The 13,997-nt window shown below is 39.4% G+C and overlaps 1 protein-coding gene across 1 annotated transcript; it reads right to left on the bottom strand.

Annotated features, from left to right (window-relative positions):
- Positions 1-222: 222 nt before the first annotated feature.
- Positions 223-10,823, bottom strand: slc13a2 (solute carrier family 13 member 2). Its single transcript, XM_087807165.1, has 12 exons — positions 10,719-10,823; positions 8,778-8,906; positions 7,300-7,436; positions 5,651-5,892; positions 4,907-5,084; positions 4,719-4,841; positions 3,480-3,692; positions 3,317-3,417; positions 3,129-3,244; positions 1,933-2,094; positions 1,720-1,857; positions 223-351 (listed from the first exon to the last, which is right to left on the bottom strand). Exons 1-12 carry the CDS (start codon positions 10,821-10,823, stop codon positions 223-225), a joined length of 1,773 nt encoding a protein of 590 aa, XP_087663291.1.
- Positions 10,824-13,997: the final 3,174 nt, after the last annotated feature.

Raw genomic sequence — 13,997 nt, forward strand, 5'->3', positions numbered from 1 at the left:
ACTCACACACACACACACACTCACACACACACATCAAGGCGTAAACGTCAACACAAGATCTTCCGGCTCGTGGCAGGTTCTGAGTTCGGATCTGGATCCGATCGACCCGCAAACGTTTCACAGTATTGAGACGAGAAGAGTGTTGAGCTCCATCCTCTTCTCTGACAAGTTTGTTCATCCCTCGCTCTGGTTTCCTCCCTTTTTCTTTCGCCCGGCGCCTCCTCACGGCGAGTGCGTGACGTTGGCCCACTCGGGGAAGGTTCCCATGTTGAACATGGTGTGACCCCACGTGTTGATGCCCAGGTTGACGGTTCCGATCCCAATGATGTTGAGCATGAATCCGGCTTTAACCTGCAAACGTGACACTAGTTTACTGCGAGTCTATTGTTAACCTGAGATAAGCGACCGAGAGCGAGATAAGACTTTATATGGTTCGGTTACAGCCGTAAACGTTACATAACACAATAACAATGTTATGACAGCGTGATGTAAAAGATGTTTATTAATAGAGGAAATATACAAACATTTTCAAAGTAGGAAAAATTGAATTGAAGAGTTGATTTAAACTCATGATTATTATCAATATTATCATGTATTTTATTTGTTTCTAAAAAAAATCTCTCTATATTCATTTTATTTTATCTTATTTTCATAATGAACCAAGAATCATCTAAAAGACAAATTATAATAATAATGTAATAAGTGTATTTATGAATCACATATATATATATATATATATATGTATATCATGTCATATATACACATTCCAAACTTTGAATTGGTTTTGTTTTATAAGCATTGAATTATTTTCTTTTAATAATTATTTCAATACTTTCTATATTCAAAGGATGAATTTGTTTTTGTTTGAATAATTGAGTTTAAAATTCTAGCATTTTTATTCTAAATTAATGATTTTTTTTCTATTACCAAAGAGTGTGATATAGTCATTAAAATATAAAAAAAATGTAATTTGTCAAATTCACAATTATTTTCACTAGTAGTCTTTTAAATTTAGTATTTAAATGTTGTTATAATAGAGTCACCAGACATTACCAACAGAGCACCGAGCTAATGGATCAAACTTTCACCCAATCGAGCGACGCACAGACGATCACATGACAACACAAAAATCGCACGTTATCTAGTTCGGCAACATTTTTATATTGAATTCAAAAGGCTACAATTTAAATAATATTGCGTTTACAAACTGTATTTTCAAATGATTAGGATTTGATTATTGAACTCTATGTGTAAAATAAAAATCAGTCCGTTTCAAAATGTTTAAAAATTCAATTAGGGTTAGGGTTAGGGTTAGGGGTAGGGGTAGGGGTAGGGTTAGGGTTAGGGTTAGGGTTAGGGTTAGGGTTAGGGTTAGGGTTAGGGTTAGGATTAGGGTTAGGGTTAGGGTTAGGGTAGGGTTAGGGTTAGGGTTAGGGTTAGGGTTAGGGTTAGGGTTAGGGTTAGGGTTAGGGTTAGGGTTAGGGTTAGGGTTAGGGTTAGTGGGTTAGGGTTAGGGTTAGGGTTAGGGTTAGGGTTAGGGTTAGGGTTAGGGTTAGGGTTAGGGTTAGGGTTAGGATTAGGGTTAGGATTAGGGTTAGGGTTAGGGTTAGGGTGTAGGGGTAGGGGTAGGGGTAGGGTTAGGGTGTAGGGGTAGGGGTAGGAGTAGGGGTAGGGGTAGGGGTAGGGGTAGGATAAGGGTTAGGGTTAGGGTCAACTCACCATGTCTACGACCCGCAGGTCACCGAAGGAGAAGGCGATGGCATTGGGCGGCGTGGCGACGGGCAGCATGAAGGCCAGCGAGGCGGCGATGGTGCAGGGCAGCATGACGTACAGAGGGTGGATCTCGATGGCCACGGCCTGAGACCACAACAAGGACAACAACACTTGAGCACGGCTCATGGGGGGGTGACCCGGGGCGAGGGCGCGGCTCACCATGGAGGCCAGGATGGGCAGGAACAGGGTGGTGGTGGCCGTGTTGCTGGAACACTCGGTGAACAGAGCGATGAGCAGACACAGCACCAGAGGGATGGCGAAGTATGGAATCTTCTGCAGCGGCACCAGCTGAGCTCCCAGCCAATCAGAGAGTTTGGACTCCTGCGAGGCGTTCAGGAGAATAGGAACATTTTGATTCGCTCAGACAGATCACGTGACCGATGAAGCGAATGAACATGTCGTGAAAATAACTTGAGGTTTTTCAGCATCTCAACGGTCACTTTAACATTTTCAACCCTTGTGTTGTCTCAGGGTCAAGGTGACCCGGAGGCCCAAATACAATTTGTTTTACAGGTCGATGACCTTGACCCTGAGACAATGCAAGGGTTGACAAAAGTTGATAAAAGGCAATTAAGTAGATATTTCAATACATTTTTCAATGAGATTTGTCTAATAAAGTTAAGTTTTACACAGAGAGTGAGAAAATTACTTTTATAAAATATTTTATATTCTTTTTTATGACTATACTTGGCTTTTTTTTAACGTATAGTATTTATTGGACAAATTGGGAAAACGTTGTTTTTCATGTGCTTTTGAAATAAATGTAAACAAAATAACACGACATGTTAAACTAAATACATTATTTAGAAAAATAAATGGATACAACTGGAAACAGAAATGATGAAATATATACAGTATACTTTCTGACTATTTTAATATGATGTACAACATGCAGTAGTTTGACAATATAGCATTTTAAAAATTATGTACAATAAAGAGAGGAAAAGTAAAAATAATGATGTTTTAATGAATGAATTTTAAAATCAATTTGACTTTGTTTTGTGAGCTTTTATGTGTCTGTACGTCATTATTTTGAATTGATGTCGTTTTATTTCGCTTCGCTTTTTTTAATTTTGTGAAATAATAGAAAATTAAAAGATGTGTTAAAAAACGCCAACGAAATACAACTTGAAAATTTGAACTTGAAGCTCAACCTTGACTAAAATTTGAAACTAAAGTGGATTTAACCCTTGTGTTATCTCCGGGTCAAAGTGACCCCGGTTTCCCGTGAATACATATGCGGTGGTGGAGGTCGTTCATCTTGACCCTGAGATGACACAAGGGATACCACAAACACATTTGTTCGCGTGCCTCCAGGTCGACCCTGAGGTCACAGCAGGGTTAGGAGAACGTACCTGGCTGGCCTGGGCCAGAGCGAAGCCTCCTCCCAGCAGCAGGATGATGTTCCAGGGCATCTTCTTGTGGACCACATCCCAGGTGAGCAGAGTGGGCGGAGCTTTCAGCATCTTCCCTGCAGGTGAAGATCATTCTCTTCAACGTCAACACCTTCAAGAACTTTTTTTTGTTTCCCTCCGACACTGACCGTTCTCTTTGACGCCGTAGCCCCCGCACCTGGGTAGCTGGGAGGGGATGACGAAGAACAGCATGGAGATCAAGATGGCCGTCGTCCCGTCCGTGACGTACCTGAGACGAACAGGCGATCAGTTCTCAGATCAGATCCGTGACGGGAGACGTCGGCGACTCACGTGATCTTGTCGAAGGTGAACAGGACCGTGGCCCAGCCCGGGATGAAGCCCGGGTCTCTGGTGAACCACAGCAGGACCAGCAGCACGAAGATGAAGAGCACGGCGCCCTCGGCGAACTTCATGCTGCCCAAGTTCTTGTACTCCTGCTTCATCACGGCGTACGCCTCGCGGTCGCGCTCGGTCTTACCTCCGCAGCCGAACGACTCCTTGAAGCTGGAGGAGGAGGAGAAGAGGAGGAGGAGGAGAAGAAGAGGAGGAGGAGAAGAGGAGGAGGAGAAGAGAAGGAGAAGAGGAAGAGGAGGAGGAGGAGAAGAGGAGGAGAAGAAGAGGAGGAGGAGAAGAAGAGGAGGAGAAGAGGAAGAGGAGGAGAAGAAGAGGAGGAGGAGAAGAGAAAGAGCAGAAGAAGAAGAGAAGGGGTAGAAGAAAAAGAGCAGAAGAAGAGGAGGAGGAGGATAAGAGAAGGAGCAGAAGAAGAGAAGGGGGAGAAGAAGAAGAGCAGAAGAAGAGGAGGAGGAGGAGAAGAAGAAGAGAAGAAGAAGAAGAGAAGGAGCAGAAGAAGAAGAGAAGGAGGAGTAGAAGAGCAGAAGAAGAGCAGAAGAAGAGGAGGAGGAGGAGAAGAGGAGGAGCAGAAGACGAAGAGAAGGAGGAGAAGAAGAAGAGCAGAAGAAGAAGAGAAGGAGGAGAAGAAGAAGAGCAGAATAAAAGGAGGAGGAGGAGAAGAAGAAGAAGAGAAGAAGAAGAGAAGGAGGAGAAGAAGAGGAGACATACATTAATTCTATGCAATATTTAAAACATTATGTATTTATTCTATTTATAATATAGTGCACCTTTTTTATCTTGTTAATATTTATACTTTTATATACATTCATTCTATGCTGTGTTTTTTTAACGTTTTTTCTGTGCAATGTCAATAAAATAAAGTCCAAGTACGATTCTTAGTCTGATCGCTTTTTTTATTCGATTGAGATTAAAACCCTTTCTGGTCTAAAGTTTATCTGAAGTTAAAGTTCATGCGTCTTTTCTTTCGACATTTTTTTCTTAGGGTTAGGGGTAGGGGTAGGGGTAGGGGTAGAGGTAGGGTTAGTAGTAAGCTTGATTTCTTTGAGTTTTAAAAGTCACTCCGCCTCAGTGGAGCTGTGACTTAGTTTGTGATGGATGAGGCGTTGAGAGGTGAGGCAGAGCCTCACCTGACCCCCCTGACCCCCCGTCCCTCATAGGTGTTCAGGAGGAGGTTCTTACTTGAAGCCCAGGAACAGACACTGCAGCCAGACCCAGGAGATGACCAGCATCAGCAGCATGTTGGGGAAGGCGAACCCGAACCAGCTGGCGAAGTTGATGATGCCTCCGTTCTCTGGGAAGGAGCTTCAGGACAAAACCAGGTGAGTCTTCTGGGTCAGGTGTCGGGGGGGAGGGGGGTCCGGTCTCACCTGTCCATCATGCCCTTGAGGATGAGGTTGGGCGTGGTGCCGGTCAGCGTGGCCGTCCCTCCGATGCTGGCCGAGTAGCAGACGCTGAGACTCATGCCTTTGTTCAGGTTCTTGTATTTCTCCTCGATCTGCTTCATCCACAGATCGCGCTTGTTCTCCTTCTGCTCCACGTCGTCGCCTGTTATAACGTTTTTATATTGAATTTAAAAGACCACAACTTGAAAAATATTGAATTTAGAACAATTGTTTTTTAATTATTTGAATGATCATATTAAACTATATGTGTAAAATGTATTCAATTTCAAAGTTTCTGTTTATTTATTTTCATTATTTTATTGATTTAACATGTGTGTGTACTGATAAATCAAAAATAAGTAAATGTATAGCAATCGATCAATCAAATATATACTACATATATTTAAAAATATGAGAATTTTTTTATTCAATTATATATATATATATTTTTGTTTAATTATTAAACTTAAAAATATATAGAAAGTATCAATTATTCAACGAAGCAAATCCAATTTACAAATCATTGAATTAAATTATTAAATAAAAACAAATTGTGACTTTCAATATATAAAATTATTGGATTAAATTATTTTTTTAAATTAATTAAATGCTTTAAAAAAAACATTTCAATAACAAATAAATAAAATCAAAGTTTAAACATTTAAAATGTTAAATTAAATCCGTGTCGTTGTGACTCTAAGAAACATAAATGAATCTAAAATAACTCACGATTGTCGTTCAGCTCGATATCCCGGAGCTTCTTGTCTTGGATCCCGTTGGGTCGATCGGTGTCTTCCATCTCGAAGCCTTCGTTGTCGACGGCGTTGGAGTCGCGCTCGTCCGCCTGAGTCTCCGTGTCCTTGAGCTGCATCAGCACCGCCCGGGCGATGGGAAGCATCATGGCCGTCGTGGCCGTGTTGGAGATCCACATGGACAGGAAGGACGACACGATCATGAAGCCCATCATCAGCCTGCGAGCAGAGCGGGAAGAAGGTTAGCATAGCTGCTGGCATAGCTGCTGGCATAGCTGCTGGCATAGCTGCTGGCATAGCTGCTAGCATAGCTGCTAGCATAGCTGCTGGCATAGGTGCTAGCATAGCTGCTAGCATAGCTGCTGGCATAGGTGCTAGCATAGCTGCTAGCATAGCTGCTGCCATAGCTGCTGGCATAGCTGCTAGCATAGCTGCTGCCATAGCTGCTAGCATAGCTGCTGGCATAGCTGCTGACATAGCTGCTGGCATAGCTGCTGGCATAGGTGCTGGCATAGCTGCTAGCATAGCTGCTGGCATAGCTGCTAGCATAGCTGCTGGCATAGCTGCTAGCATAGCTGCTGGCATAGCTGCTGGCATAGCTGCTAGCATAGCTGCTAGCATAGCTGCTGGCATAGGTGCTAGCATAGCTGCTAGCATAGCTGCTGTCATAGCTGCTAGCATAGCTGCTGGCATAGCTGCTGGCATAGCTGCTAGCATAGCTGCTAGCATAGCTGCTGGCATAGGTGCTAGCATAGCTGCTAGCATAGCTGCTAGCATAGCTGCTGGCATAGCTGCTGGCATAGCTGCTAGCGTAGTTGCTGGCATAGGTGCTAGCATAGCTGCTAGCATAGCTGCTGGCATAGCTGCTAGCATAGCCGCACACGTGATGCTAACACAACACTTTGAGTTCAAGACAAAGGAACGTGTGATATTCTAGAATTCCATCTGGATCAAGAAAGGCTTTGAAGGTTTCATCGTGCACTTGTATGGCTTCTAACTGCTGCTGCGCCTCGCGACATTCAGCTGAAATATATCAACCAAATACATATTGTCCTTTTTATTTAAAGTTGTTTTTTTTTAATTGTTTTTTTAATTAGAAAAGTAGAATTTTGATTGAAAGAAATTCTCTTTTTTTGCCACCAGTCGACCTTGAACAGTACGTTGTTGTTGTTGTTGTTTTTTATTGATGCTATGCTTTTATAAATGTGTGCAAAATAAGCTCCTTGGCAGTGGTATGTGCCTTTTCGGTGCTTTTTTTGTTTTGGGGATTTAGATCTTGTAAACAAGACAAAAAACTTAGAATTCTATGGAAGTTTTTGAGAAAATTGAGTTGTTGAATTTAGGAGTTACATTTTTAAAACTAGATTTTTTATTATTATTATTATTAAAATGAATGAAATAAAGGTTCTTTAAATCGTTAAATTAACAAGTTTAAATATTTTCATATAAAGTATGTTGTAATTCGAATTAATCCAAAATACATTTTCTGAATGAAGTGTTGTTTCATTCGTAGTCCTTTAAATTCAATATATAAACGCTGGTATAATGGAGTCACCAGACAAGAGCAACAGATCCACTGGACCTGGATCTTCATCCCAACATGTGTGACGATGGTAAAGTTCTTACAGCGCCGGTCGAACTCCCACCAGCAGCAGGACCTTCAGGGCGATCCGTCGGTGGAGGTTCCAGTTCTCCACGGCGATGGCCACCAGCAGACCCCCGATGAAGAGCATGTTGGAGTCCTTCAGGTACTGGATGCTCACCTGAGACACAGGAACTCGGTCGGTGTCGAACACAAACACACACAAGCGTCTTTGAAACATCGAGAGACCGTTTGGTTCTGAAGAAACATGTCATTTAAAATATAATAATAATGTTGTTTACAATATAATTAAATCAATTTAATAATATGTGAATTTGTTTTTTTTCACAAACATCTTTGTTTGTTTGTTTATTTTTTTTTATTAACTATGGAAGTAAATCAGTGCCATCAAAATATTGAATAAATTGTTGAAAATTGAAAACACTTGTTGATTTTTTTATTTAAGCATTTTTTGAAAATTGAAGTTAAATTGAATTCGCTTTTTATATAATATTAAATATGTTATATTTTAATGAACTAATTCATAATGAAATCATTATTTTACACGTAGAGTTTGATATTTTAATTGAAAATAATTCAATATCTTTTCATTTGTAGTATTTTAAATTCACTATATAAACGTTATGTGGTATAATAGAGTCTCCAGACATCACCAACAGAGCACCGAGCTACTGGATCGATTGTTCAACCAATCATGCGACGCTCAGACGATCATGTGACGCCATAGAAGAGCACCATCGAGTAAATCGCTCGACAAAATTCAACCTTTCAATAAAGAAATGATTGAATTCAATTTTTTTTCAACAAAACTATTGATTTAAAAGGCAACAACATATCAATAAGTTTCAACATTTGAAATGTTAAATTCAATATAGTAGACACAACCTTTTAACTGTATTTTTGTTGAGCCAGAATTCAACCATTAAATGTATCTTTTATATATTCATACTTTTTTCATTTAAAATCATTTATTTATAGTATTTTTTAAAGTTATTTATTTCCTTTAATTTGTTTTTTTTTAATGGAAATAGAAGTCATGTTTTTGTCCTATATATATATATATATATATTTATATACATTTATATACATTTATATATATTTATATATATCTATATATATTTATATATATAAAATCAATTTATATATATATATATTTAAATATATTTATTTATATATATTTATATATAAAATCAAGTTGTTTTTTGACTGTATATTATTTCAGATCATTTTTATATATATATTTTATATATTTTTTCAATTTTTTTAAAAGTTTCCAATCATTTTATTTACGGAGCTGATTTTTTGTTCATTTTATTTCATGACGGCCCTTCAAAGAATATATCGTGGCCCCTTATGATCAACCCCTGATATACGTAACATAGACATTATGTCTTTTTTTCTGCTGCTCGTTTAGTCGTTTCCCATCAGAGGTTGCCGGTTCAAGTCCCTCTGAACCCTCCTTCTAAATCCATCTTTTGACCTTTGACCCTGTGGTTCTCACCTGCTCGGCCGTCATGATGCCCATCATGGGGAAGAGGACGACGGGCAACAGGGCGGTCACGGACAGAGGCATGCACTCGGTGCACCAGTACAGCGCCATGATGATGATGCCGTAGCCACATCGCGCCGGCTGCCGACACACACACACACACACACACACACACACACGACTGATGAGACAATGTTATCTTCCCATAGCAGCGTAATTGGCACATGTCGACACGAGTGACCCTTGAGCAAACACGCTCGTCACGCTGCAGATAAACTCTTTATGGAGTAACTTTCCATGGACGACGCCCCCTCTGGACGCGGCTTGAACATTAACGACACGAGACTTCGTAACACGGTAGAATTACGGCAATAAACGTTAGAATTATGTTGATTTAAAGGTCGTTTTTTTATAGACACTTTGATAACCCCTGAGATATTGGCGTCATAACTTCGGGTTCTACGATTGGTGCTTCGCTATTGGTCAGAGGAAAAATCCTAACCCTAACCCTAACCCTAACCCTAACCCTAACCCTAACCCTAACCCTAACCCTAACCTTAACCCTAACCCTAACCCTAACCCTAACCTTAACCCTAACCCTAACCCTAACCCTAACCCTAACCCTAACCCTAACCTTAACCCTAACCCTAACCCTAACCCTAACCCTAACCTTAACCCTAACCCTAACCCTAACCCTAACCTTAACCCTAACCCTAACCTTAACCCTAACCCTAACCCTAACCCTAACCCTAACCCTAACCCTAACCCTAACCTTAACCCTAACCCTAACCCTAACCCTAACCCTAACCTTAACCCTAATCTCTAACCAATAGTGAAGCGGTTCGAGGGCTTCGCACCATGAAGTAGAACCCCTTGTGTTAGAAATACTTGGGGTACTTCCTGGGCCCAGTAAACCTGATGGTTCACCTGTGGTTTATAGAAAAAACACAACAGATACTTTGAGCATCTCACGTTGAGTAGTTTGGTTCATCGAAGTAGTAAAGATTCTGCGCAGCGTCAACAAAAGTGGAGCCAAAACTTCACCTCAAACTAGTGGCAGAATTAAAATACAACAACTAATACTTATATGAAGATCATTCCCTGATGAAAAAAACTGAATAAAGTCGGTTTTAAAACGAAGAAATTTGCTGAAAAAAGGTACTGGCGTCATGTGACTGACAGACAACATGGAATGTTACATAAAAACATAAAAACATGGGACATATTTCATTTGTTCAAACAAAAGTACTTCAAGTTGTACCAGACATTGATTGTTAAAGAATTTGTTGGAAAATAATCATAAACACAACCTTCTCTCTTGGATCAAAAGTTGTTTTGTTTTGTTACTAACGAGGCTGTGAAAGTGTTTTTGAGTTTCTTGAAAATATTTATTCATGAGGTTTAATTTTGTCGTTACCGACGTATAAACTGTAATAAGTAACGTTGACTTTGACGAGACCAGGTCTGTTCGTATCAAAGTATTTTTTTGATTCAATCAAATCATGACAAGAGAATAACATGGAGAAAAAAAACACAAAAAAACACAAAAAGTTCTGCTTTACCGGACAGGAAGTAAAATTTCCTAATGAATAAAGTGGTATCTTATCTTATCTTATCTCTTAATAAATCATTAGAAAATCTTAAGTACGTCTTCAACCATCGGCGACTTATCTTGCGATGATGACATTTTGTTTTGTATACTTTGAAAAAAACACATTATATTAAAAGAATATATATATACTTATATACTTGAATATTTTCTCTTAGTAGTTCTAAAGTAGAGTATAAACTTTAGAACTGGAAATATTTTGAAAAAGAAAGAATAAAAAAGCGATTTTGAGTTTCTTTATTTTCATGTTTAAATCCTATAAAAGTTTTTTTCACCAGAGAAAAAAATCCTCTAGTTTTAAACGGATGTACAAAAATCCTGGTGTTTTTCCCTCCGATACTCACCGGCGTGGCGATGACGAGCGGCAGCGGCAGGAAGAGCAGCGGCGTGAGGACGATGATGAAGTAGTTCCTGTGGTGAAACACCCACCTGAGCCAACTGGAAGCCATCTTGTCTGAAAGCAGAGCGAGCGCTTGAGTCTCGGAGTGGAGCCGGTGAAGTGAGACGCCGGAGCCGACATTGTTTATATGTCGACGCCCGAACAATCATTAACGCCGCGGCGAGGAGGGAAGATGGACGAGAGGAAGAAGATAGTCGTAAGAACGCAGGAGGGACTTCAAGGTAACGCAGTTAAACGACGGCTTTATTATCCGTCGTTCGCGCCGCGAATCAAAGGTCAGGAGCAGTCATGTGGCAGCTTAGTGTGTGTTTCTATAAAAGTACTTTTTACTGCTTATTTGTCAACATTATACATATTTGTTTCACAATACATCAATATCCAAGAGCACTTTTTAAAAAAAAATTAAATATATTTTATGTCTCGATAAAGTGTGTATAAAATAAAATAATACTATTTCCCACAAGATCCGAACAATGACTGAGGACGAGAGGATACAGTGAGTCCAGCAGCTTTTAAAGCTGATGTTTGGACATATTTTGGTTTGAAAACAAATGGAAGTAGTTACGACTTCGTCAAGAGTCATGTGGTCTGTAAATACTACAACACCAGAGTCAAGTACTGGACAATACTACACATATATACTTGTTACTACACTATCACAACACCAGAGTCAAGTACTGGACAATACTACACATATATACTTGTTACTACACTATCACAACACCACAGTCAAGTACTGGACAATACTACACATGTATACTTGTTACTACATTATCACAACACCAGAGTCAAGTACTGGACAATACTACACATATATACTTGTTACTACACTATCATAACACCAGAGTCAAGTACTGGACAATACTACACATATATACTTGTTACTACACTATCACAACACCAGAGTCAAGTACTGGACAATACTACACATATATACTTGTTACTACACTATCACAACACCAGAGTCAAGTACTGGACAAAACTACACACATATCCTTGTTAATACACTATCACAACACCAGAGCCAAGTACTGGACAATACTACACATATATACTTGTTACTACACTATCACAACACCAGAGTCAAGTACTGGACAATACTACACATATGTACTTGTTACTACAGTATCACAACACCATAGTCAAGTACTGGACAATACTACACATATATACTTGTTACTACACTATCACAACACCAGAGTCAATTACTGGACAATACTACACATATATACTTGTTACTACACTATCACAACACCAGAGTCAAGTACTGGACAATACTACACATATATCCTTGCTACTACACTATCACAACACCAGAGTCAAGTACTGGACAATACTACACATATATACTTGTTACTACACTATCACAACACCAGAGTCAAGTACTGGACAATACTACACACATATACTTGATAATACACTATCACAACAGCAGAATCAAGTACTGGACAATACTACACATATATACTTGTTACTACACTATCACAACACCAGAGTCAAGTACTGGACAATACTACACATATATACTTGTTACTACAGTATCACAACACCATAGTCAAGTACTGGACAATACTACACATATATACTTGTTACTACACTATCACAACACCAGAGTCAATTACTGGACAATACTACACATATATACTTGTTACTACACTATCACAACACCAGAGTCAAGTACTGGACAATACTACACATATATCCTTGTTACTACACTATCACAACACCAGAGTCAAGTACTCCGGAATACTACACATATATACTTGTTACTACACTATCACAACACCAGAGTCAAGTACTCCGGAATACTACACATATATACAGTACTTGTTACTACACTATCACAACACCAGAGTCTGGACAATACTACACATATATACTTGTTAATACACTATCACAACACCAGAGTCAAGTACTGGACAATACTACACATATATACTTGTTACTACACTATCACAACACCAGAGTCAAGTACTGGACAATACTACACACATATCCTTGTTAATACACTATCACAACACCAGAGTCAAGTACTGGACAATACTACACATATATACTTGTTACTACACTATCTCAACACCAGAGTCAAGTACTGGACAATACTACACATATAAACTTGTTAATACACTATCACAACAGCAGAGTCAAGTACTGGACAATACTACACATATATACTTGTTACTACACTATCTCAACACCAGAGTCAAGTACTGGACAATACTACACATATAAACTTGTTAATACACTATCACAACACCAGAGTCAAGTACTTACTACGAAAGTACTTTTTATTCCTTATTTTTCAACAGGTTTTTCTTCAGTCGTTCACTCAAAGATCATCGTTCGTCAAAGTTCTTCTTTCAGATTTTTTTCCTTGTACTATTGCACATCCAGCATCCTTCACTTATTCCCAGTTCTTAGTACGTAGCGAAAAGCCGGTGGTCCAGAATTAGTGCCGGGGGCTTAACCACAGATTGCTAAGTTTTACTAAGATTGCAAATACAATTTAAATACAGGGCAGAAATAATGCGGAAGGGAAAATATTTGTCTTTACTTAACATTAACAGTCTGAGACTCAGCTGGTTGTGTTTGTAACGACAATAGTACTTTTTGTTCTAGTTGCATAGAGACTGAAAGCCATTAATAAACGGAAATTTAGGAATAAAATTAATATATATTTTTTGCAGACAAGTATTGTAAGTCAATTTCCAATTTTTTTTAATTGTATTGTATAACGACGAAGACACAGAAACACACGCTAATAAACGACGACATGTGCGAAATCGTTCTTAAAAGTGTCGACACATGGTGAATATTTCCGACAAACGCGGTCGTACATGTGTCGGCTCTTGAGCAACCGTACGATCAAAAACATTCGGATTCATCACTATCCAGTTTACGACGACAACAGGAACCAGGAAGTCATTGAAATAATGTGCGATAAGACGAGCCCATAAAACACACACTTTTGTTTATTAAAACAACGTGATGTCAGAAAGTGTCTCACTGCAGTGTTTCTTATAACTTTAAGTGAGTCTTATCTTCCTGTTATCACGTCTTTATTAGCAATGTTCCAGTCGATCGCAGACGCGTGTCACGCTCGCCGCGACGTCACGTCTGCAGGACGTGGAAATGTTCGGCGTCTCTTTGCATCGGACCTGAAATATTCCACAGGTTTGTTCAGTTGATGAAGCAGAAACGTGTTTAGACGACTCACGAGGAT

The sequence above is a fragment of the Callionymus lyra genome, chromosome 14 (genome assembly GCF_982586985.1).
Source record: "Callionymus lyra chromosome 14, fCalLyr1.hap1.1, whole genome shotgun sequence".
NCBI lineage: Eukaryota > Metazoa > Chordata > Actinopteri > Syngnathiformes > Callionymidae > Callionymus > Callionymus lyra.